General features: G+C 40.1%; 3 protein-coding genes and 1 long non-coding RNA gene across 6 annotated transcripts; 3 read left to right on the forward strand and 1 right to left on the reverse strand.

Annotated features, from left to right (window-relative positions):
• Window positions 1-2,589: 2,589 nt before the first annotated feature.
• LOC117815810 (GTPase IMAP family member 7-like) lies at window positions 2,590-6,372 on the forward strand. The gene is made up of 6 exons (XM_034687748.1): window positions 2,590-4,353; window positions 4,483-4,593; window positions 5,089-5,211; window positions 5,600-5,969; window positions 6,079-6,138; window positions 6,257-6,372. The coding sequence occupies exons 1-4, from the start codon at window positions 3,964-3,966 to the stop codon at window positions 5,840-5,842; spliced, it is 867 nt and encodes a 288-aa protein (XP_034543639.1). The 5' UTR covers window positions 2,590-3,963; the 3' UTR covers window positions 5,843-5,969; window positions 6,079-6,138; window positions 6,257-6,372.
• On the forward strand, window positions 6,297-9,419 carry LOC117815807 (the record flags this gene model as incomplete). The annotated part of the gene is made up of 2 exons (XM_034687744.1): window positions 6,297-6,563; window positions 6,692-9,419. Coding segments are annotated over 2 exons (1,860 nt in total), but the record flags the coding sequence as incomplete, so codon positions are not given.
• Window positions 9,420-9,929: 510 nt separating this feature from the next.
• lyl1 (LYL1 basic helix-loop-helix family member) lies at window positions 9,930-20,225 on the reverse strand. 3 transcript variants are annotated; one of them, XM_034687745.1, is made up of 5 exons: window positions 19,455-20,225; window positions 16,847-18,177; window positions 15,436-15,533; window positions 14,051-14,622; window positions 9,930-10,220 (listed from the first exon to the last, which is right to left on the reverse strand). In XM_034687745.1, the coding sequence occupies exons 2-4, from the start codon at window positions 17,449-17,451 to the stop codon at window positions 14,075-14,077; spliced, it is 1,251 nt and encodes a 416-aa protein (XP_034543636.1). In that variant the 5' UTR covers window positions 17,452-18,177; window positions 19,455-20,225; the 3' UTR covers window positions 9,930-10,220; window positions 14,051-14,074. The 3 variants fall into 3 exon arrangements, with proteins under 3 accessions (XP_034543636.1, XP_034543637.1, XP_034543638.1); XM_034687746.1 differs by lacking the exon at window positions 9,930-10,220 and adding an exon at window positions 10,239-11,472; XM_034687747.1 differs by lacking the exon at window positions 9,930-10,220 and having other exon boundaries at window positions 13,291-14,622; window positions 19,455-20,222.
• LOC117815812 lies at window positions 15,143-17,903 on the forward strand. Its single transcript, XR_004631853.1, has 3 exons — window positions 15,143-15,283; window positions 15,428-15,526; window positions 17,734-17,903. It is a non-coding gene; the product is annotated as an uncharacterized LOC117815812 (long non-coding RNA).
• Window positions 20,226-23,373: the final 3,148 nt, after the last annotated feature.

A 23,373-nucleotide genomic window follows, 5' to 3' on the forward strand; every position in this document is an offset into this window, starting at 1 on the left:
TTTATACGTAGTTAAGTAAGATAGTCAACCAATGTGAGTAAAGTAATGAGTATATCTGCTCCAAACCTGCATATTATATAGCCCATTTGTTCCTGTAAAACTAGATATTTCTTAGGAAGTAATTGAGAGTCTTATAAACAACAGACTGACCTCAGATAGCACTTAAGTCATTACTCGCACTGTTATCAGGGTTCCCCACGTCCTGGAAACCTGGAAAACCTAGGAAAAACAGTTGACCAGTTTTCCAGTACTGGAAAACCACCTGGAAAAATGGGAGAAAAAGTAAATGTCCTGGAAAATCACACGTATCCTGGAAAATGCTTCCAACATGGCTGCATGCGACCTGACCCGATTAACAAAACACATCCCCATTCATTAAAAGTTAAGTGCCGCTGTGCTGGAAGAGACAGCGACACTGCGCAACTTTTTCCACATCTTCTCTCCTTCACTTGGTCATAATCATGCATTCACAGAAAACGGGGTATATTTTTTAGTTTATGGTACATGAACCTTGTAGAGTGCTCTTTTGATTCAAAGAGTCTTATATTTAAGTTATAGTAGACCAGTGGAGTCGGGCAGAGAGGCTTGGGGGTCTGTGCCTCACAACTTTCTCTGCAGGCTGAGAGCTCAATTACCGTACTCTAGCTCAGTTGTTCTCAAAATGGGGTCCTGGGACCCCTGGGGCTCCGCAAACCATAGCGGGGGGGTCCATGAAATAATTTGAATAAATTTCTAATAAATTATAAAATTGTGCTGTGTCATTACAAAACAGCATATACACCATTGTTATGAAAACCATTGGTGGCTCGAAGGGATATGTGAGTCTTTCTACTGTTCATTTTCTGAAAGCGTGTAAGATCAATTACTTGAAAAGTATAAATGCTGTCATGTTGAGTCCACAAGGAATGAAATGACCCTCTGTTTAAAGTATACAAGTGGTATTACTTGATTCAAATTGAAGTGTTTATCTGTTTATCACTATGGTACAGGTCTAAAGTTTTTACATTGATACGTTTTACAATACAAATAGTTCCAAGGGCAACTAAGAGTGCAAATGGTAGTAAGCATGTGCTTTAGTGATGGGAAGTTGGGCTCTTTTCAGAGAGCCGGCTCTTTTGACTCTGCTCCAAAAGAAGAGCCAGCTCTTTCGACTCCCGAACGGCTCTTAATTTAGGATCTTTAGTAGCCATGTATTTTACCTTAACTTTGCAAAAAATAATGGTTTGTGTTGAATAACCCTTTACCGTACGGTGTTTTAATGAGAAGACTTATAATTGACCAATTTTGTGCATTTATTCTGTTACAGAACCATTCTCACCCTGAACCTAGGGTTAGGGTTAGGATTAGGATTAGGGTTATGATTGGGGTTAGGGTTTTGGTTAGGTTAGGATTAGGGTTAGGGATGTGATTAGGGTTAGGATTAAGGTTAGGGTTAGGATTAGGGTTAGGATAAGGGTTAGGGTTAGGGTTAGGATTAGGGTTAGGGTTAGGGTTAGGGTTAGAACCTGAACTGAACTTAAGCAAACAGAACCAGAACTAAATTTATTCAAACAGAACCAGAACCAAACCCAAGCAAACCCAACCAGAAACCGAACCAGACCCGAACCAGAACTGAACCACAACCGAACCAGAACCAAACCAGAACCGAACCACAACCGAACCGTACCATAACTGTACCAGAACTGTACCACTAATGTGCTTGATCTGTGTTACAATTATGAGGGGTCCTTGGACAATTTTCTCACCTGTAAAGGGTCCCTGGCTCCAAAAAGTTTGAGAACCCCTGCTCTAGCTAGCAGGAGTGCAAACTCCCGATAGTGAAAACAAACGGAACAAAAAGAGAGACACAGCTGCACAGAAACTCCACATTGTAGACATCGCTGATCATAATAGACATCGCCATGCAGGAAGACAGTTTACATTTTTTTAAAATCTCTGAGAGATCTCAAATACAGAGTGCATCTTTACACCGATGCGATTTTTTCAGAGTTTACGGTAACTCAAATAAAAAAAACCTGACATTTGCTTTGTTTTATATCGACCACTTAGCAGGATGAATATCATGATTAAGCAGGTATATTTTGAGTTAGAGATGAGTTGAGAAACATTTGTGGCCATTTTTGTCATTCAGTTCTATTTAGTTCATTAATGCACTGATCCTCTGATCATTATTATTATTTATTTATTTCAGTAAGGCAGCTTCCTGATTACTTTGCTGGCTCTTTTGTTTTTTTTCTTTGCTCATTTTATATTTTTTGAGAAAAGAGAAAGCTGAGATGTTGCCCATTATTGTTACTTGGTTGCACTAATAAAGTGAAGTGCTGTACATCTGTGGTTGCATTATTCTATTATCAATTTGCCATAAATTTAAGTATGTAAGAGATGATTTCATTGATAGCCATAGACTACATGTCTTTCAATGTAGACTTCCACTGAGAGGAACATATTAGACTATTTAGGAACTAAATTAGGAACTGAATTTAGACTGTCATACCAGCTTGATCATCAATGAAAATGTCCTGGAAATGTCCAGGAAAATAATCTCTGGAAAAGAGTGGGAACCCTGGTTATTTTAATACAGACTATTACTGTATATAAATTTAGGACTATTATCCAACTGTAACCCGCTGTAGCAGTCATTCAACCAAAAAAGTTAATTTAAATATATTTTTTTTACAGAGATTACGTGTAGTAAGTGAAGGGCTTTAAAGGTTTGAAGCTTGATGCCTCAATGGTTTCCTAAACCACACATGCTAAAGCAGAGGTACTATTTTGTGACCACCCATCCATGTGACATAACACAAACGCATCCAGTTTTGATTTAGGTTACATTGTAAATGTGTCATGACTGTCTGTGGCATGCCCTCCATCCTGATTAGGTATGATAACTGCAGCCGAAGAAAATATGTATGCATATTTTAGCAGTGATTAACCCTAAGGACTTATCCTGACAGATGTCTCATTTAACATTCATCCATGAGTTTTGAACACCTAAAGGGAGTGGCAGATATAACTTCAGGTGGAATGATTCACTTGTGCCCCGGGATACTCCTCCTCCACCCAATGTTGGAATGCTGAGCAGTCTGCTCACAAAGAAACCTGTTGTGCATGCAAAAACACATGTACGAGTGTGTTCTTATGTGCAAATTGGGAGTGGTGAGACAGGTAGCTCAGTGAGACTGCAAACTTCACCTGCGTAGGCTGCTTTTATCTTTGTCAACTGGGAGTCGACATGTCATGAAGTTGTCTGGTTAGGAGACCGAAACTGAAGAAACAGAGTGCGGAGAGTCGACAATATACTAACACAGCCTTAAGGACCTTCAACAGCTGAGTAAGCATGATTCAATTTAAAATCTTTTTACTAATCTAGAGAGGTTTGAGTACAAGGTAAATGAATGTAGAAGTTTGATTGAAGCAGCTAGTCATATTGATACAGTTTCACAGCCATTTTTCTGTTTTGTTAAAAGGAACATGTTATGTATTGTAGTAGTGACAAAATGTTGTTGGACAAATAGACCAAACAAGTGTGCGTGTCATCTCGTTTTACGCTTGAATTGATTGTTTCATTTCAATGGTTGACTTTACCATTCAAAGTTCTCAGATGGTCGGTCGACTTCGTTGTGTGTTGTCATAGCAAGGTTTTTGTATCCTACGTCAAGTCTCCGTATTTGTGAGCATTTTTAGCTTGACGTGCATGTTTGCATATCAATCCAAATATAAAAGTACAGGTAGAAAGTAGTTTGACAGGACTGGCAAGGTGTGGCGTATCAAGTGCACTAAGATTAAAAGGAAATGCAGGTAAAAAGAAAGAAAATAAAGCCTTATGCAAGAGCACAGTTAGTTTCATGAAACATGAAACATGATAGAATGAATGTGACATGATTCTTAAACTATGTAAGATAACTGTACTCAGAGACACTCCCTCTGCTTTTATTTGGTTGATGTGGCTTTACCTTTAACATAATGACTCTTACTTTCATCCATCTTATTATTATTATTATCCTTTTACTCTTTACAGCCATGAGTGAAACCCTGACAGGGAGCTACTTTGGCTCCTCACCTGAAGAGCTAAGACTGGTTCTTTTGGGAAACATTGGATGTGGAAAGACATCTTCAGCAGACACTATCCTAGACCAGATGTCTCCCATTTCTCCCAGTGGCTCCAGGAGCTGCCAACTCAGGCAGGGAGTCTCCGGAGGCAGGCGTTTGACCCTGGTGGAGGCTCCAAGGTGGTACTGGAGTGGCGGCAAGATGGAGGACAGTGTCAGGAAGGAGACAGAACGAGCTATGACACTGTTAGCACCGGGCCCACATGCTATTTTGCTACTGGTGCCGGTTAGCCAGTTCACAGAGGTTGGTTTCAGCCAAGACATAATTTTGCTTCATATATGCTATCATGATTCACAGTCAACTAAGCAAGAAAAAAATAGTATATGAGTGTTTCTATTGATTATTCTCCTTTTCTTGTTCTGATGTTTCCAGATGGAGGGTCGTGTGCCAGCAGAGCTGGAGGAGTTGTTTGGTAAGGAGGCACTGGATCACACCCTGGTCCTGCTAACCTGTGGGGACTACTTAATGGGAAGATCAGTGGAGGTATTAGAGCTGTTCACTTGGTCTCTGTGATGTGCTGAAATTTACATTTGAACTCTTCTTAATTTCTGTATTTTAAAGTCTTGTTTTCACTTTGGTGCTGTACACCAGCTTACAAAGTTCTTTGTAGACCGTGTCAGGGCTCTCGTCATCCTGATTTCTTTCAATTTTAGCTAGTTCAATGCTCTCTGGTTCAAGTGCTGTCAGCTGTCTGAACTGTTTCAAACCAAGATATTATAAGGCATGAAATGAAACTGGCAGTCTTATGATACACTGAAACAGGAATTCAAGTGAGCCTGAACTTAAGAGATCAGGTTTTGTGCACTTTGTGCACTTTTAAAGCATGAAACTCAAGTAAATGTATCTGTGATGTCAGTGCTGCTTGCCCCTCAGATATTCTTAATGTATTCATCACTGTTCAGTTTGTCCAACAAGCTGCTGTTTGTAGAGCAGGAGAATGGTAACTAATATCAAATCTGATTTTTTTTTCCCTCTCAGGGATACCTGCAGAAAGAACACCCAGGACTGAGGGAGATGATTGAGAAATGTAGGGGGAGATACCATGTGATCAATAATCGTCACAGACAGGACACACAGCAGGTCCAAGAGCTGCTGAAGAAGGTGAGCAAATGATGTAGAGTTTGTATACCCATACTGAAATTTGCATTTTTTAAAAGCTTTTTGGTTGTCTTATCATTAATTAATACTAAAAACCTTGAAATTAACTAAAGTGAGTTACAAAAAATGCTGCCAGTGTTTGAGATCTTTGTTTTAATTGTTTTGACTGAGTATGCATGTTGTGGTTTTTCCCAGCAACGCCCTGTTTCACAATCCTGTTATCACACCCAGGAGTAGTATGGATCCGTTTGATCATTAATTATTTGGCTGTTTATTTTTAATCTTTTAATTGCAGGATGGGAACTCAATCGGCCACGATGATGAAATATGGTTTTAAGTGCAAGTCTGTTTCTTCTAATTAGATTTTTTTATGTATTAATTTATGGAACAGGTGGAAAACATGGTGCAGAATAAGGGAGTTTACCACATGAAATCACCAGAGGAGAGAGAGTTGGAGAAACGGGTGAACGAAAGAAAGCGAGAACTCATGGAGAGTTACCAAGCTCAAAAGGAGGAGAGACAGGTGGCTTTGTCAACACGCACCTCAAACACAGACACACGGAGGAGTACGATAGAGGAGAGGAGAACAGCACTTTTCTGGAAAGACGGGAAGAGAAAGGAGGGAGGAGATTGATGCGACAGTAAGCATGAGGCAAGTGTCAAACGGACTTCATTCACTCCAACACCAGAGCAACAATCTCACTCAGAGATGTATGAACACAGGGAGCTGATAAGGACACCCAGTTTCAAACTCAATGCAGGTATTGTTGCACCTAAGTTGTTCTACAGCACAATGCCATGTCAAAAAAAGTGTAAATATAGTGTGAGCAGAAAGCGTACTGTACCATATTTACCCTCTCTCCTCTGTAGATGGAGCCATACTCTCACAAATGTCTGAGACCAACACATCTTCTAAAGTGGTCACTACCTGTAAGTCACAGAATCTCACTGTCTGCAGTTTCGTCACATTAAAGTTTATCATTAATAAATTACTTCCATTTTCAACTATAATCTTGATAAACTGTAAATTCTTGCTGGTTGTTTGCAGTGCACCACAGAATCAACAGCTTTGAAGAGAGATCCCCTGAGCCGTCTCCGACGACCTCTCATTCTCCCGACTTCACCTCTTCCTCCTCCTCGCCAGTCTTCACTTCCACTTCCTCCTCTTCCCAGTTCCCCTCATCCTCCAAATCTTCCAAGAGCTGCGTCTGGTGTTGCTTGGACGATCTGGGTCTGGGAAGAGTGTAGCTGGTAATGCCATACTTGGACGGGAGGAGTTTGCGTCCCTTCCTGGAAGCTTCACAGCAATAACTCAGGAGTGTGAGAAGAAGAGAGCTCTGATTGAAGGACAAAGAGTAAGTCATAGGATGCTGTTTGCATGCATGTTGTCATTTTTCTTACACATTCCAAACTATGTCATTGCAAAAAACACATATCCTTAGTCAACCTTTGAATTGCTGCATAACTCCATTATCTCCTGCAGGTGGCGGTGATCGACACCCCAGACTGGTTCAATTCAGAGCAAACCCCAGATGAGGTGCGAGCTCAGATCTCCTCCTGTGTTGCTTTGTCCAGTCCCGGTCCTCATGCCTTCCTGCTGTGTGTCCCCATAGACCAGCCTGCAAAGACCGAGCTGCAGGCTCTTGAGGCCCTTGAGTCTGTTTTCGGGCCCGAAGCGGTCCAGAAACACACTGTGGTCCTCTTTACGCACGCAGATCAGCTGAGAGAGAGTGGGAAGGCAGGACACCTCAATGTGGAGGCATACATTGCTGATCAGCGGGAGGATTTGTTAAAGCTTGTGGAGAAATGTGGAGACAGATTTCATGTGATGGAAACGGGAGGAGGTTGGAGGGACAGGAGGAATGTGTCGGACTTGCTGGAGAAGGTGGAGCAGACTGTGAAGGAAGCTGGAGGAGAGTGTTATTCTTGTCCTGCTTTTCAAGAAGCTGAGAACAGAGTGAGGCAGAGACAGGTGGAGATAGCTAAGGAGAGAAAGGGGAAAAGATTGGAGGAAGAAAGAGGAGAAGACTTTAGACAGCTCAGCTCTGAAAGGCGTGTTTCTTATTCCTACATGCAGCCTGTGGCCGAGGCAGAAGAGGAAGTGAGAGAGGAAGAGATTGAGAAAACAAGGGATGAGGCGGAGATGAGTGTAAGCACCATGAAGATCGACAGTCTTCCTCCTGTTAAACTGTCCGACATATCTCCTTCACTTCTCAGGTCCATTTTAGAGAAAATGAAGTCTGGTGTAAAGACTGTACCCAAGATGTTGTCAGATGGTTCTGTGTGGGTGGGTGAGGGAGCAAAGAAGGTGAAAAGTAGTCCCATGTGGGGGACAGTGGGCAACAAAGCACAAAACGTTCAAAAGACAATGGTTGATAGTTCTGTGTGGAAAACAGTTGGATCAAGTGCAGGCCATGTGTCCAAAATGGTAGGTGATAGAGTTCCCAAGGTAGTGGTGGACAGCTCTGCATGGGTGGGATCTGGAGCGAAGGCAGCAGCAGGGAGTCCAATGTGGGGAAAAGTTGGTTCAGGGGCCAAATCAGGTGCCAAACTAATGGCAGACAGCTCCATGCGTGTTGGGGCTGGGATCGGAGCTGGTGCAAAGAATTTGGCAAAGAGTCCCATGTGGGGAAAAGTCGGATCTGGTGCCAAGAGTGGAGCTAAATTGATGGCTGATGGCTCCATGAAAGTCGGAGCTGGAATTGGTGCTGGTGCAAAGAAGGTGGCTCAGAGTCCAGTGTGGGGGAAGATGGGGTCCGGGGCCAAAGCAGGAGTTAAAATGGTGGCTGAAAGCTCAGTGTGGGAGAGAATGGGGAACACAGCTAAACAGGTGCCCAAGGTTGTCATAGCGTGTGCTCTTCTGGGTCTAGTGCTGGGTGTGGTTTTAGGGGGGGCAATAGGTGGAGCTGTTGGGGCAGCAGCTGGAACTGCAGTAAGTGAGGTAGGCAGATGGAAATTTGGCAAGAAAAATGGGATAGAAGATGTGGGAGAAGCTGCTAAAAATTTGGAGAGAACAGTGAATGACAGCATGGACTCGCTGGTCAAACAAGGAGGGAAAGTCCTGAAAACAGAATAACTAGACGAACGTGTATAAAATGTATGAAAATGTAAAAAGATTATACTTTGTTTCAATTGTACAATCAGAAAACATTTTACTTTGACAGATCAATGTTTTTAAAAACTCTGACACTTTTCTTCTTTTCTGCTCAAATGCAAATTACCTTAAGACATTTTCTAACTAATGTTTGCACATCTAATTCCAACAGTTAATGAATAAGGATAGTTGTATTTTGAATGAAATGTTGTATGTTCTTTTATGCTATTTGCTAGATACTACAAATTATGTTTATTGTCTTATATGATCTTTATTTTTGCCAAATCTTAGCCCTACACATTATCATTTCCCAAACAATTATTGTTGGCAATAATTCCAATAATATCTGTCAGCCGGCTGCAGGACAGTATGTGTTCTGTCCCACTAATACATCAGAAGTTACACGTTTCGCCCACAAGCCTTCAGGTTTTTTTTTTTTTTCTTAAACAAACTTTATTCCTCCTGTGAAGTTACACCATCTGGTTCAAAGTGTCAATCATGAAGGCCTAATGCCTTAACTATTTTTATTTCAGTAAAGTTATAATTTGTATTTTCTTTATTGCTTTATTGTTGTTTATTCTACAAATCTAAGCAAAGAAGTTACTCTTATATCGGGTACACATTGTTTTATTACCACTGGAGTTGAATACCATTGTTCTTATGTAAGCAATCTTTTTGTTTACTTAATCTTTAATACAAAAATAGAATACACATAGCTTACATCAAAACAAGGCTAATCAACTCAGGTAGCAAAACAACCATGCATAACTATTAGCTGTTATCAAGTTGTCTAGGGAGAACACTTGTAGTACTGTCTGAAGATGATCTTAAAATTTTCTGCCAACTTTCAGGTTTTTACAGCGGCCAATAACTTCTCGTTTTGACCTTGTGTGGTTCTTTGTTATTTGGAAAGGGACATGTTCCACCTCCCAGTCTGATATGTTTCAACTATTCCATAGGTTCACGTTCTGCCCCTCTCCTGCAGCCTGCCCACAGACCCCTCTCAGTAATTTAGCAGTGAACTTCCAGACAAGTTTGTGGGTAATTTGGCAAGTTTTAACTGTATATTGCTAAAACCTTAACTGTAATCTGAGTGCTTAATTAAAAAAAAAAATCACAAAAATATTGTGTCCTTGGCTGTTTTTGTGTTCTTGTTTGGACAAATTTCTGAATGGAGAACACTATTTAAAAAAAGTCTCTACATAACAATTTTAAAAATAATATTCTAATACGTTTTAGAATTTCAGCATTCTGTACTGGAGTTGTTTTTGTCTATTCTTCTTTCTCAAACATGATTCATTGCATTCAGAAGGAGAAATTAAAAATACTATATATGTAAACTAATTGTAGGCTGCAGTACTAGGCGGAGGGTAAAGTGATGCATACTACAGGAATGAAAGATGCAAATCAATGCCACACTCTGCTAATAGCAAAACAATAAAATGAGAATTGAAAGACTATAAAGACAAATAGAAAACAAAATTTTGGAACTAATAAAAAAGAGAAAACTAAATCCAACGTTTGAATCAGTACAAGTAATTATAAAACTAACATCCACAACCTGTAATGATGGCCATATTCAGAGTTGTTTAATGAAATGATTACAGCCAAGTGTGTTTTAAAAATTTTTTATTACTTATTGAGAAGAAAAAAAACTTGAATGACAACAGTCTGAGTCAATTTTTGTGGAAGCTCAGTGAAACGTGCAGCCAGCTCTATATATGTTATTATCAGCAAGTTTGTCCACTCTTGTCAGGGAACATTCAGGTTCATTCTGTACATGGCTAATAAAAATAGCTGCTGGTATTCCTGAGTGCATGTGTTGGTGACTGTAAGGGCTAAGGGGCACCACAGAGGGGGAGAGACGAGGACACTATCTTCAAGTCCCAGGCAGGCCAGCATCCCCCTTCTTGTCCTCCTGTATCATAAGAGGCAGAGAAGGATGACACCCCAGCAGTCACGCAACATGAAAGGTGTCATTTTAATGGCTTTAGAAAATCTACACACACATACCAGACTGTCTATTCTGCTAAATGGAGAGAGCAGATTAATTTAAGAAGAGGTAGTGATGTTGATGTCAGAAAATTAAATTAATTTCCTCACTTGAGGGGTCCAGTTCTTTGTAATTTGTTTCTGCAATGACTTACTGGGGCACCTTTTGAACAAAACACCTAGAACCAATATTTCTGTAATAATAGCATGTTAAATGACAGTGTGGAAACTTTTGAAACTCTTGCAAACAAGTATGTTGGCATTTTTGAATGTTAGCGTCAGGCCAAAATTATAAGTTGAGGCTTTTAAGTTGATCTCTAGTGATTGGTTAAGGAAATGGAATACTCTTCTCTATTGTTAATCAGTGAGAGCGATTCCAGGATAAGACTTTCTCAATCCTTAAAAGTTTTCCAAACTGAGAATTCTGTCTACTTGTCGAGAGTCAAATAGTAGTAAAGGACTAGTTCAGGAGTAGACACATCTAAAAGCTCTATGGGAAAATAAGATTATGCTTAGTGCCTAAGCATGCACATTACCAGGACCCTGAAACGTGTTCACCTAAATGGAATGCAATCTTTGTAATTACACCTGTAATTTTCCTTGTTGTAACAGGCAACGCATCTGTTGTAAAAAATTCATTGGTTTATCTACCAATAATTATCATGACATTAGAAGATCTTTCATAAGGGCATGCTCCACAAATATGCAATCTACAGATCATATATTGTTCATTGACTATCAACTAAACAGCAAACCTTTGGTAGAAAAATGAAATACTTTTGTGTTTGCAATTGCAGAACACTGCAGTATTCCTTTATTTGTGTGACCCCTTCCCCTGCCTGAAATCATCTCTGTGGTTTCAGAGTGAAGCAGGGAGGGGACAGAACAGCATGGCACAGCAGAGCGGGCACGGGCAGCAAGAGCAGCATTGTGAAAGCAGTTCTTCCTGTTGTGTGGTCCAGAAACCGGGTGCACAGGGGTTCCCAGAGCATCCTGGTGGCTGTATTCTCTCTGGTTTCCTCTTTCCCTTTCGCCCATGCAGCAGTTGCCACCCCGCAAGCCCAGACAGCCATCAAACACACAGAAGCACGCCCACATACACCTTCAACCCCCATCCTTTCTGCAGGAAACTCGTTGGCCGTCAATGAGACAGCACCAACTGTTGGCGTTCCTGGACACTTGAGAGAGCCAAAGACACAGCAATAGAGTCAACAGCAATGCCACTGCACAGCTGCAGCTTACCCCAACATCTCACTGCCCCCACCCAAATCCTATCTCTAACCGCTTCCCACATCCATCCTGACCTTCCTCACATGCGACCACACTTCAACCACACATGCTGCTGTTACATAAATCTTATGATACTTCCACTCATATACACATATGGTTTACACAGATACATAAAACTCAGTTTGGCATGCTTGCACCTTATGCAGTTATTTCCTTTTAATGCTGCTTTCTACAGTGGTCCAGAGGACTCGGCGGATGTTGCTAAATAAGATACAGATATGCTGCAAGACAACAACAGAAGCCAGTGGCAGAATACACACTTCTAGCACTAACTAACTTGTTTTGTGTTTCATTCTGTGATTGGTCCTATCCCAAGAGCAATTCAACATAAATATTTGGTGAAATCATGTCTGAATGTCTTCAACCTAATTTCGATAATTTTTCAAAATGTACGACTTAAGTAAATTGTTAATTTTAGCCTTGAAAAGGTGATAATAGTGATGATTTTAACAGCATTTCTTCAGAAACCCTTGCAGGGTCCAGTGATATCCGATCAATATTAAGACATAATTTTAGTGCATTTTATTTTTATACAATAATCGTAAATACACCGCCTATGGGCTGTGTGATGTAAAAAAGAAGGGTTAGACATATAGATAGAGCAGCTTTTCAACAAATGTATACTCAGGAGTTAAACTTAAGTTCTATCTAAAAATGGGCACTCATAACTTTTATGTTTTCCATGGAAACAGTTTTGTTTGTTTTCGCTGGTGTTGACTTTTTTCAAACCGCTTATGCAATATTGTTTAGGATGTTAGAGTGTATTGTCTAATTTTGGTATCCTTGTTCTCTTCACAGTTTTTTCCTTTCCTAAAGCTGCATTCTGTTGAGCTCACAGGACCAAGCCAATATTGTACTTTTTATTCAATTACTTTTGATGTCATTACTATTACATATTTACCTTGTAGATTTATGCTTCTAAAGTTAGTGCAACTGTAATATGATAATAATGATGACTACACATAAATTTATGATAACTTAAGTATAATAATATATGTTCCATAAAAATTAGCATTGTGCATAACTACTACAGAGGTACTTTTAATTTTGTTTATTGCTAATACTTCTGACAAAACCTTTTTTTTTTTTTTGACAGCCTGGTCTTGCAAATAGATCTGATTCATTCTTTCAAGACTGAAAACATAAATTAAATTTATATCATTTCCACTGCTGCTCCAAAACAAAAAAAAAGATTTAAATATTTTCTAGGGTTTGGATCATTACAGTAAGTCACATTACAGTTTGAGTTGGCTTTATCACTTATTTGTTTACTTACTTACCAACATCATAATTAACTTTTTTTTACTTACTCATTTGGCGCTTTTTGTACACAGCCTTTTTCTGAAGAACCAATCATTGATGGTCCCCCATTGCATAAATGACCAAATCCAGACAGTTTCAAACTGTCTGATGAGAACTCATCTGAGGTGATTTATGTACATTTTGAAACCTGTCATTATTTTAATACAAGCATTCACTTCATTTCAGACGGTCCTTTCATAGCCCTTACCCAATAATGTGCTTTCATTAATTTAAAACCTTATGGGTATTGTGATCATCCCCCACTAAGAAATCTATGAACTGAACAGTATGAGGATACTGAAATGTTCCCCAAACATTTGACAAACTTGGCAAAACAGTCGGAATATGTTGAGAAATTGTGCTGACACAGAGCGGTCTTTGGAGCTCAAGAAGAGGATGTCAAATAAGGAACAGCAAAGTCAAACACACTTTATTTCTGTCTGGTACATGTGTGTCACAATGTCAGGGTGGGACCAGCGGCACTGCTTCTTCTAAGAACAGCAGGAACATTAGATAATGCAACTTGGATTCAATGCATGACATAGGTTTTTGCACCCTTGTGCAATACAACTGAGCAAGGGCAATGCAGATTTCTTGTAATAATTTACATCCTAAGCTACATTTCAAACCAAAAAAACTCTCTTATTCCTGCTCTTATTGGAGATTTAACATTTGTATTAGTCTGCAATAGAGCAGCTCACGATACAGAACGCCTTGATGAGGATAGGTTAAAAGATTTTCTTTAACATATAGAAACAAGATTTGCTGCTATTTAAACCCATGCTCTTGTTTTGCATTAGTCTTCCCTGTTATTGATCCACATTATGTGACATGAAGGTGTAATGGTTATCAAAACAACGTTGTGACGTTATTTGAATTTGAAAATGTATGAGTGATTGTTGTTTTTCAATTTGCAGTTTTGATCTGAATACATTTCAGTGTTTTCCTAAACCAAGAGTTTCACATTAAATGTCTGCAAATCACTATTGACAGTTCAAACTACAAAATATTGCTAAATATCTGTTTCTACATAACTCACATTGATCTTTAAGCACTGTGAAGCAGAAGAGAAAGTCACACAGCTTCTTTAACTCTTTTGTCATCCTTAGCTGACTGTACGTCTTTACTGTCAGTGTGACATTTCAAATCCCAGCCATGGCATACCTCTTTGTCTGCTTTCTTTAGGTGTCACCGCTCATCACTTGTGGCCGCCATCATCCTTATCTGACCCTTGACCTTTCCCAGAATGCCATTGGTCACCAAAGAGGTCTTCACCTTATAGCTTTCCTCACTGTCCGTGTCACCATAGCAACTTGATGTGGCTGGGGAGTTAGCCAGTGTTAACTTAGTGACTGAGTCTGCTGAGTCTCTGTCTCTGTGGACCGTGGCTGAGGCTGGATGGGTGGAGGATGGTCGTAGAGGAGGAGGAGGTGTGTTGCACTGAAAAAGGGGGTTCTGTTTATTACTGTCTGGCCCCACTGTAGTGATTTCTTCCTCCTCCTCCTCGTCCTCAGCTGAGTCCCTGCTCTTGTCGTGGGCCTGGTCATTGAGCAGAGTGACCAAGAAGTTTATATACTTGACAGCCAGACGCAGGATTTCGTTCTTACTGAGCTTTTTGTCAGGTGGGTGTGTAGGAATAAGTTTTCTCAGCTCAGAGAAGGCCCCGTTCACATTCTGCTGCCGCCAGCGCTCACGGCTGTTGGTGAAAACACGGCGGGCAAGTTTCTGAGGTGGGCCTGTGAGACACACATAATTAGGTCTATGTCAGGGCCTTAGGAAATAAAAAAAATATGACGCTTAGTCATCTCGTTGTGCAAATCCCATAGAGAGACCAGTAGTACAATCAACATTCCAGCATGCAACTCACCAAGCTAGTGATAAATACTGAAGAGAGGATTCCCAACAATGTTTCTTTCTTTTTCTTAGTCATTAATCAAAAGCCGTTAAAAAGATGTGAATGAATTCCATCATTCCACATGTCTATATTTAGTCATGCTCCCTAATGCTGCTGTTGATGTGCAGTGTCATGGCAACACCTGTTGGCTTCAATTAATCTATAATTGGCCCTTTTTCATTGCCATAGGCGGGGCTAATGTTAAAATTAACTTGTACTGTGTTGCAACCGGCTGCCAGTAGCTTTCTTTACATTTAAATGCAACAATTTTGTTCTTGGTACTTTTAATTATGAAATATAATTTACATATCTATTAAAACTGTAAACATGGCTGTTATTGAAATCATTTGGATGTCTGGACATGCCCCTGCCTACAGTCCACACCTTTCTAAAACTACAGTGCCCTCAGCCTGACAGATGATCCGTTTTAAAAACCACAATTAGCATACAAGTGACCCACTATTGGATCCATTATTACATTGAACTTCTGGAAAATTAGAAATGTACAACATATAACATCGTAAAAAAAACAGAACTTTGATTATGAAACCTTTAAGTTGCACTTTCAATCAAGCAAAGCAGCAATTCATATACAGTACATCATGACTGAGTGAATATTAACGTGTTATCTGTATTTGTTAACACAGAAACTCACATTCACTGATTTCCATCTCAAAGTGTGACGAGGGTCTTCTCTTGATACGGCTGCTGTTGATGACACTATAGCTTCCTGCTGGAGGACCCAGGTAAGAACTAAAGATAAAAACACAGCAAAGAGATTTATGATGTAATGTTTTGTGTAATTGCATTCACAGTTAGCTAAGAAATAAATCACCTCTAGAAACTCTATAGTTCATTCCAGCATCTTGTCTCTTGAATAGAGGGGGATCTTTAGGAGTGAACAGAGAAATCAAGAGGATGGTGGAAGCCATTAACTGAGGTGTGATTATGTTGGTGTCCATGATTGAGTGTACATGCAGAGTTTTAGCCTGGTCTCATTAAGTCTAGTTACCGGCTCATTCTGCTTTAGGTGGATGAAATAGATCAATGCTTCTGCTACAAACAGTCCAGAGAAAAGGGGGGAGGGAATCTTATTCCCAGACTTCAATGACAGATGGTGAAACCATAGATGTAGTCCTACTTTTTACATAGCCCATGCTTGTTTTTTACAGCAAGAAGCTGTGTGGAAGATTTTTTTAATTTGTTTTTGTAATGGAGAAGAAATCAACAGTGGGAGGGCTTTGATTACTCAAAACATGCCTTCATTCATGAGTGTAAAGTTTCCAACTTAATGCACCCAAAAAAAGCTTTTCGAGTTCTGTTTTTATGGCTGTATGTATAAAGCTACTAAACTTAGCTGCTCTTCAACCTGCATATAGTTTAAAATGAGATCCCCTAAGGATTTTAGTACTAAACCCACCCAAAAAAGATCCCATGATGCAACTCTGTTACAGTAACCGAATAGCCTGATGAGGAAATTTACGGTAAGAAAAGTGAATTTCCTTTGTGACAGCACACATCCTGCTGTCAATTTTCTCCGAACTGTGCAGCATAGCCACTATTAATCATACAGGGAAGTCATGAAATCCCAACAGTTGAGGTTTCTTATGAAACAGAAACTTGCCATTGTTACTAACCAAGTGGTACCGTCATTATTAGAATCATGTCAGGAGGGTGTACTGTGGTATTTTTTTAAGTTCTCCACACCTGCTTGAAATACTTGCCAAAGGTGTGAGAGTGAATTTGGCATGTTTTGGCCTATATGGGAATCACACCAGTGAGGATTTCAATGGAGATTAAATGACCATGGAGACTAAAAATACTCATCCAGAATTATCATCAAAGTTACAACAAGGTTGGAAAAATACATCTGAATATATTTGTCTTGTTTCCTGATTTTTTTTACTACTCTTTTTTTCCCCTTGCAATATAGATAACTCTTCTAGTTTACGACCCCAAAAAGTTAAATATAGCCATCTGAAAAGGTGAATTCATTTTTCCCACATCCCATCACTTTTAAGGTGTTTGAAGAATGATGAATGATAACAAAAAGTGTCCAATCTGACCTGGTGAAAAAGGGGTGTGCAGACAGGTACTGCTGAGGCATTAGGGACCCCGGGGAGTGACTTGAAGGGCCCCCAGCACCAACTCCAGAGGCTCCAGGGCTGGACACAGGCACATAGGTCAGCTGATTGCGGCGAAGGTCCCCGTGGGGCCCATGCAGCAGGTTGGGGATTGGGTGGAGGGCGGTCAAAGGGGTATTAGGGAGCGGTAGAGGGAGCGGTAGAGGTGGTTTGCTGTGACCGAGGCTGATGACTGGAATGTGTGGAGGCAGAGGAGAGAATGAAGGTAGAGAGGAGGAGGAGGAGGAAGAAGAGGAGGGTGGAGTAGGAAGAGCGCACAGGGAGGTCTTGGCTGGTGCTGGGAGGAGGGGGGGGCGGGGAGGAGAGAGTTGGGGACCTGTTTGCAGGAGCTGCAGGTGTTGGGGTGGGGCTTTTTTCTCCTTGCTTCTCCTCATCCACCTCTTCCTCGGTCTCCATGACGATGGGCTCAGGTGCAGCGGCAGTAGTATCTGCAAGCTTATTGGATAACGCTCTGGTTGTGGCAGCAGCAGGAACATCTGTGTGTCTATTGTGTGTGATGTTAGCTGGACGCGGGCTGCCGATGGCATCCAAAGATCTTCTGGTGTTGTTCTGGAGGGGACTGTTCTGCTCTATGGAGGCACAGAATGTGGGGGAGACGGAGGAAGACGTGGAAGAGGAGCGAGGAAGGGTGGGGGGTGAGGCAGGTTGGCAGCTGGGGTTCAGCTTTTCCATCATTGTGGTACAGTGTGCGGTGTTGTCAGTGTGTCTAAATCCAGTGTTGTGTTAACGTTTGTGTAACTTACATGTTCATGTGTGTCACTTGCAGGGATGCTTAAATAAAAAAAAGTGTTCATGTCTTTTCTTTACAGGGGACCTACAACCATTTATTTCCTCCTCTTTGTTCCGCCTTCCTGGAGATTATGCAATACATTCCTGCTTAAGCTCAAAACTGTAGGTTTGTCTCTGGCTGATCTGAAATCCTTAAGTCGCTCTTATCGTGGAGGGTGTCATTATTAAAGTAATCATTCTCTTAATCCAACACTGGTGCCAATGAATCAAATGTTTCTTTTCTGCTCTTTGCCTTGCCGTCTCTGGGTTCAGTATGGATCTGTGGGGGTTGTTGCAGTCTGATTTGGAGTGGATTTTTCATACTGTACATCCTGAGCAGCAGACTCAAGGTTTTGAACGAGTCTCCTGTGGCCGCTCTTATTGAGACTACCCGTCTGTCTGTGTATTTCGAGGATGTGAGTCAAAACCCCTTTCAGCATTCAAAGTGTCCCAGACCGCTGCAGATTGGATTGATATCAAAGAGTCTGTGGAACAAAAGAAAGAAATGCACTCAGGATTATATAGTTTTATATTTATACATATTAGAGAAAATAAAGATAAATGTTGTTGGATATTTGGACCAAACAGCTCAGAGTTTGTACTTAAACATTTTGATTAATAGTCCCTCCGTGGAAGGTCTACATTTCAAAATCTGAATGGAAATGAACAGATTTAGCTCTTACATCAGCTCTGCTTTAAAAATTTTGGACATGGAGTGATGTTCCACTCTGCTTCTTCAGAGAGACAGAGACATGTGTTTCCCTCTGCTCTGCAGGTCACTGCACAGCATTTCTCAGATTTTGCAATTGTTCCTGTTTTCTCTTTTTAGTGGTCATGACTTTATTTCAGACAGTTCCCTATTTCACAATAAAGTGTGGACAACACTAGTTGATGTTTTTTTTAACTATCTAACTCTGCAGCAGTTTGTATTTACTTTCTTTTAAGTATGTTGGTCAGAAGAACTCTTACAGACACTACCCTTAAAATGAGTTTCAAATTGATATTTGATAAGTTTTCTGGTGAAATACTCTACACGGCATGACAATTTGGACTGGATGCAAATGAGCACATCCCACAAACATTTGCTGTGAAACTGAGAAATAAAACCATCATGACAGCACATCTATTTGTTGTAGTGTAGATGATACAGCATTTGTTCTTCCGTATTTCTTTGGAACAGTATCTACCACATTACTTCAAAATGAGCCATCAAATAGTTTGCATCAAATTTTTAAATAAGATATCTTTGAAAACTGTGACAGATAATTCAGTTAATATTATATTAGTACCACATGTTCCTTACTGAAACACATCTTTTTGTTTCTTTATTTTTTCTTTCCTTTATCTTTTTGTTGAGTCAGTTTTTAATGTTGCAGTTTGATATCAATGTTTCTGTCAAATGTACAGTATTTTGTGTTTGCATTAAGTAGTAGATTGTATGTATGTTCAGTACAGAAAACAGACAGAAGATCTGTAAAGTTAGAACATCAGTGGTCACCTGTCAAAATAATGATATGAGTATTACATCTTTACATCATTTTTACCACTAAAAGATACACATCATCATACCAATTTTGAACTGCAGTTAAAACTTGTTACTAAAAGAGAATGAAAAATGGTGCATCCCAAAACATTTCCATTCTGATCCTTGTTTATTCAGTATTTTTTTCAATTAAATGTCAAAAGCTTCAAAATAGTCTTGCTGTGCATATGGTAATACTAAGATAAAACAATAAAAAAGTAGTGAAGTAGGCAAACTCACATATACATCCTGACATCCAGTGTGACTTGTCTGTCTGTGATGCAGAAATCCATCAGACTGATCTGTGAACGCAGCACATGTTGTATCTCCTCAGTGTTTAACCTCCTCCTCCTCTTCTACTCGCTCCTCCTCAGGTCGCTCACGGTCCTCTGCAGCCTGACAGCGTCTGTCTGTCTGTCAATCTCTCACATCAGAACTGGAGCCAAACTGTCTGACATCACTCATAACATTCTTCAAACCAATGCCAAACTCTTAAAGAGATTTTAAATAAAAACCATAATGGTTCAAATTATCAACAGAGATGAAATTGTAGTTTTTAGTTGTGAAGTTGCTCCTTTATACAAAGAGAAAGTGTGGAGGTGGATGGTGAAGGTCCCCGTCCTCAAGTCATTACACAAATCTTTCTCTCCCTCTCTCTCTCTCTCTCTCTCTCTCTCTCTCCTTCTTTCTCTCTCTCTATCTACTGTCCTGTCCGTCTGTCTCTCCTTCGTTCTCTCACTCTTTCGCCAAAGACACAATGCTTAAGTCGGTCGCCAGTCGGAGAGCTCCTCTGGTACTGGCAAACTTGAGGTGGGAGAAAGTCAGAGAGAGATAGGAGAGCAGGGCAGAGAGAGGGAGAGAGAGGGAGAGAGAGGGAGAGAGAGGGAGAGAGAGAGAGAGAGACATGTTGCAAGGAGAGTTTTCCGCTCCCTGCTGGACAAGAGGATGTGCTCGTACAATGTGGCTGCTGCTGATAAGAGCCTCAAAGCTGCCTGTGGCCTGTAGATAAGGAACCTCCACCATCACCGCGACCAGCCTCCCTCCCCCTCCATCACCAATACCTACACACACACACATTCAGTTTTCATAACACGGGAAAGTTCACGCCTACGTGCATGTATGCACACACACACACACATACACACACACACACACTCATCACACCACGCCAGACTGGACAGTCCCAGACTTTGATGTGACCTGGACTGTTTTGAAGAAATTATACAACGCTCTTCTTATATCATGTCTTAATAAATAGACAATAATTGACCATCCACACGTGCAATTGATTATGTTTACATACAGGGAGCAAATATTGGTACACATGCAGTAATATTTAATGGACAATAGTTTTCTGTGTACAACAACATTTAATATGCAATAATGTCTAAAGAAGTCCTGGACATCTAGGACAAAACAAAATTGATGGCACATTCAATCCATTTTCTAAGTTATTTCTATGGCCAGTTATTTCTATGGGTCTTGTTTTAGGAGATGCTCAACAAATTCTGTGCTACAATGTAAAATAGCATCTAAGCTAGGTCATTCTAATTTGACTCTATTTTAGTCTTCTCAGACATAGTAGATGCTATAACGTCTTACGTCTTCTTTTACTGTGGATTTGACACAAATTGTTCCAGTGGAGAAGGTGACATATTTCATTAGAAATATCAGTATGCCCATTAATCACCAGTCTATCATTATAATTGATTAATTAACAAAGAACAGTTTTATAATAACAGACAAAAAAGATTGAGGATGCCCTTTCTATTATTTTACATTTCCCAACATTACCATTATATAGAAATACAATATATGGTTTCATAAAGACAATAATCTGTGGATCAATGAAACACAAATGTTACTGTTAGTTGCAGCAAAATTATCAATCACATGTCCAACAGGACTGTACAGTCATTTTTCTGGGGGTAGATTTGGGGGCTTTATGACAGCAGAGCACACCTGTGTCACTGATGACCAATACAAAGGTCATCATCATGGTAACTTTCCTCTCAAAGAGCTGCCTTACTTCCTTCCTGAAACCATCCCTGCTCTTTTCTACCCAAAGTCTCTCTCTCTTTCTCTTTCTTTCACTGTCTGTCTGTCTCTCTTTCTCTTTCTCGACCTAAGGGTCAACACCTCTTCTCCACTCTCTTGCTCATTTCCTTCTTAGACAGACTGAAACACAAACATTAAAAAAGTCTTTATAGTAATGTGACCTTCGGGGTCTTGGGAAAGTAAGCACTTCACCGAGCGACAAATCTGTCATCACTTTCATCACCCTCAACATCACTGTAATTTTTTTTTTGTAGTCATGGATACCATCATCATCATTATAAAGAATAACTGCCCAGCGATGGGGATATGCTGGAACAATAAGAGTGCAGACAGTGTCATGTATCGGTGTGTCGCACTGTTTTGCGTCTTGCAGCTGTGGTTCAGGTTGATCGCTCTCCCTGTGAGTCAGAGTAACGTTTCAGATGCAGCGCTGTCTGCTTGTGCTGCGTGAATTTGACTACAGTATATAAAAAGACACACAGGGGAGAGAGTTAGCCTAGAGGGATTTACTGTTCCTGTTCTTTGTATACTACTTCTGTTAAGAAGTAGTATGATTAGTTGTTTGGTACTGTTAGTCTTTATTCTGTGCTTGTTGCTCTTTGAGATACCTTCATGAAAGTTATTCCAAAATTTTTAAAGTTTGATTCAATTAAGGTAATATATGTGATGTGAACGTATCCATACACATCCCCCCAGACCCTGCTATGAATAATAACAAACATCATATGTATATGATGCATATGATGTTTCCAGAGACTTTTTATAGCAAGGCTGACAGTGTCAAATTGCTTTCTTGGATTTAGGCTTCCCTGCAGTTTCAAAGTTATTTAAATGAACATAATGATTAGTCAGACTTATGACTATGTTTGTGATTGTAAATTGTAAAAAGCACAGACACTGGAAACACATTATAAAGAAGCTCCTTAGTCTCAGCATGACACCACAGTTTTCCCCACATCATGGTCAGTTGAAGCCATGTGAGCCATTCAACAACAACCAGTGTCAATTCTGGGCATCCCCCATCTCACTGTGAAAACCTGACTTCTCTTAAGTGCATGTTTATGGGCAGCTCTATTTAAAGAGGAAAGGGCTAGAAGACTAACACGTTGTTGAATATCTCATTTAAGGTCTCATGTGAACAGCCAAACTGTAAAAGGAGAATAATAATAGAAACAGACGATAACAGACTGCTTCCGCTTTTCCCCTGAGTGAGGAAGAAATCAAGAAACGATTGTTTTAATCTCAGAGCGTCCTGTCACACCCTCCTCCTGGCTACCTCAAAATACCCGGACCAATAAATGTAGTATTGATGTGTGTTTGTGTGTGTGTAGGTGTGTGTGGGTGTGTGGGTGCGTTAGTGTGCACCTGCATTGATCTTGCTGGGTGAGTAGTCATGTGTGGGTGGTGAGTGGAAAATGAAAACCCTTTAGGCCTATTTGTGACCCAGAGAAAATAACAGATGTTAAATTGTAGAGCAGGAACCAAAATGAATGAGACATTATTAGATATAACATTTTCGTCACAGACATACTGTTGCTATGTGCTGTAATACTTCAGTCAGCACTGTGTGGTTGTGTTAGACTGTATGACTTTTAGATAGAGCTGTCAAATGATTGATTTTTTAAATCATTAAGAAACACTGAATTTCAGTAGTTAATTGATTTTATTGCATTTTAAGGTATGCTTTTAATTCCATTCCTTTGCATTTCAAAACATGTTTCAAATCCAAATTAACAATATGAGGACATTCTTACCAGTGTCTTGATTTGATTTCATCCACAGTACTGTGATGATTCTCACACTCCAAAATAGTGCTCTGCTAGCTTTGTAATGTTGTTGCCTGCTGATGCCAGTCTGATTAGCTGCACCTGTATTCTTAGCTCTTAGGTGATAGCTCAAACTCGAAACAGGAAGATGCTTCAGCATTTCAACTACAGTGAGTCGAAAGGGACAACATTTCATGCATTTAAAAAAGTAATGCTTTAATTTTAGATCACAATCACATCACGACTGATGTGTTATCATTGACAGCTCTACTTTCAATGTACTTTTAAACTACAACTTTCAAGGTAGTTAAATAGAATGATGTCTGACCATTTTG

This window comes from Notolabrus celidotus, chromosome 7 (assembly GCF_009762535.1).
Source record: "Notolabrus celidotus isolate fNotCel1 chromosome 7, fNotCel1.pri, whole genome shotgun sequence".
NCBI lineage: Eukaryota > Metazoa > Chordata > Actinopteri > Labriformes > Labridae > Notolabrus > Notolabrus celidotus.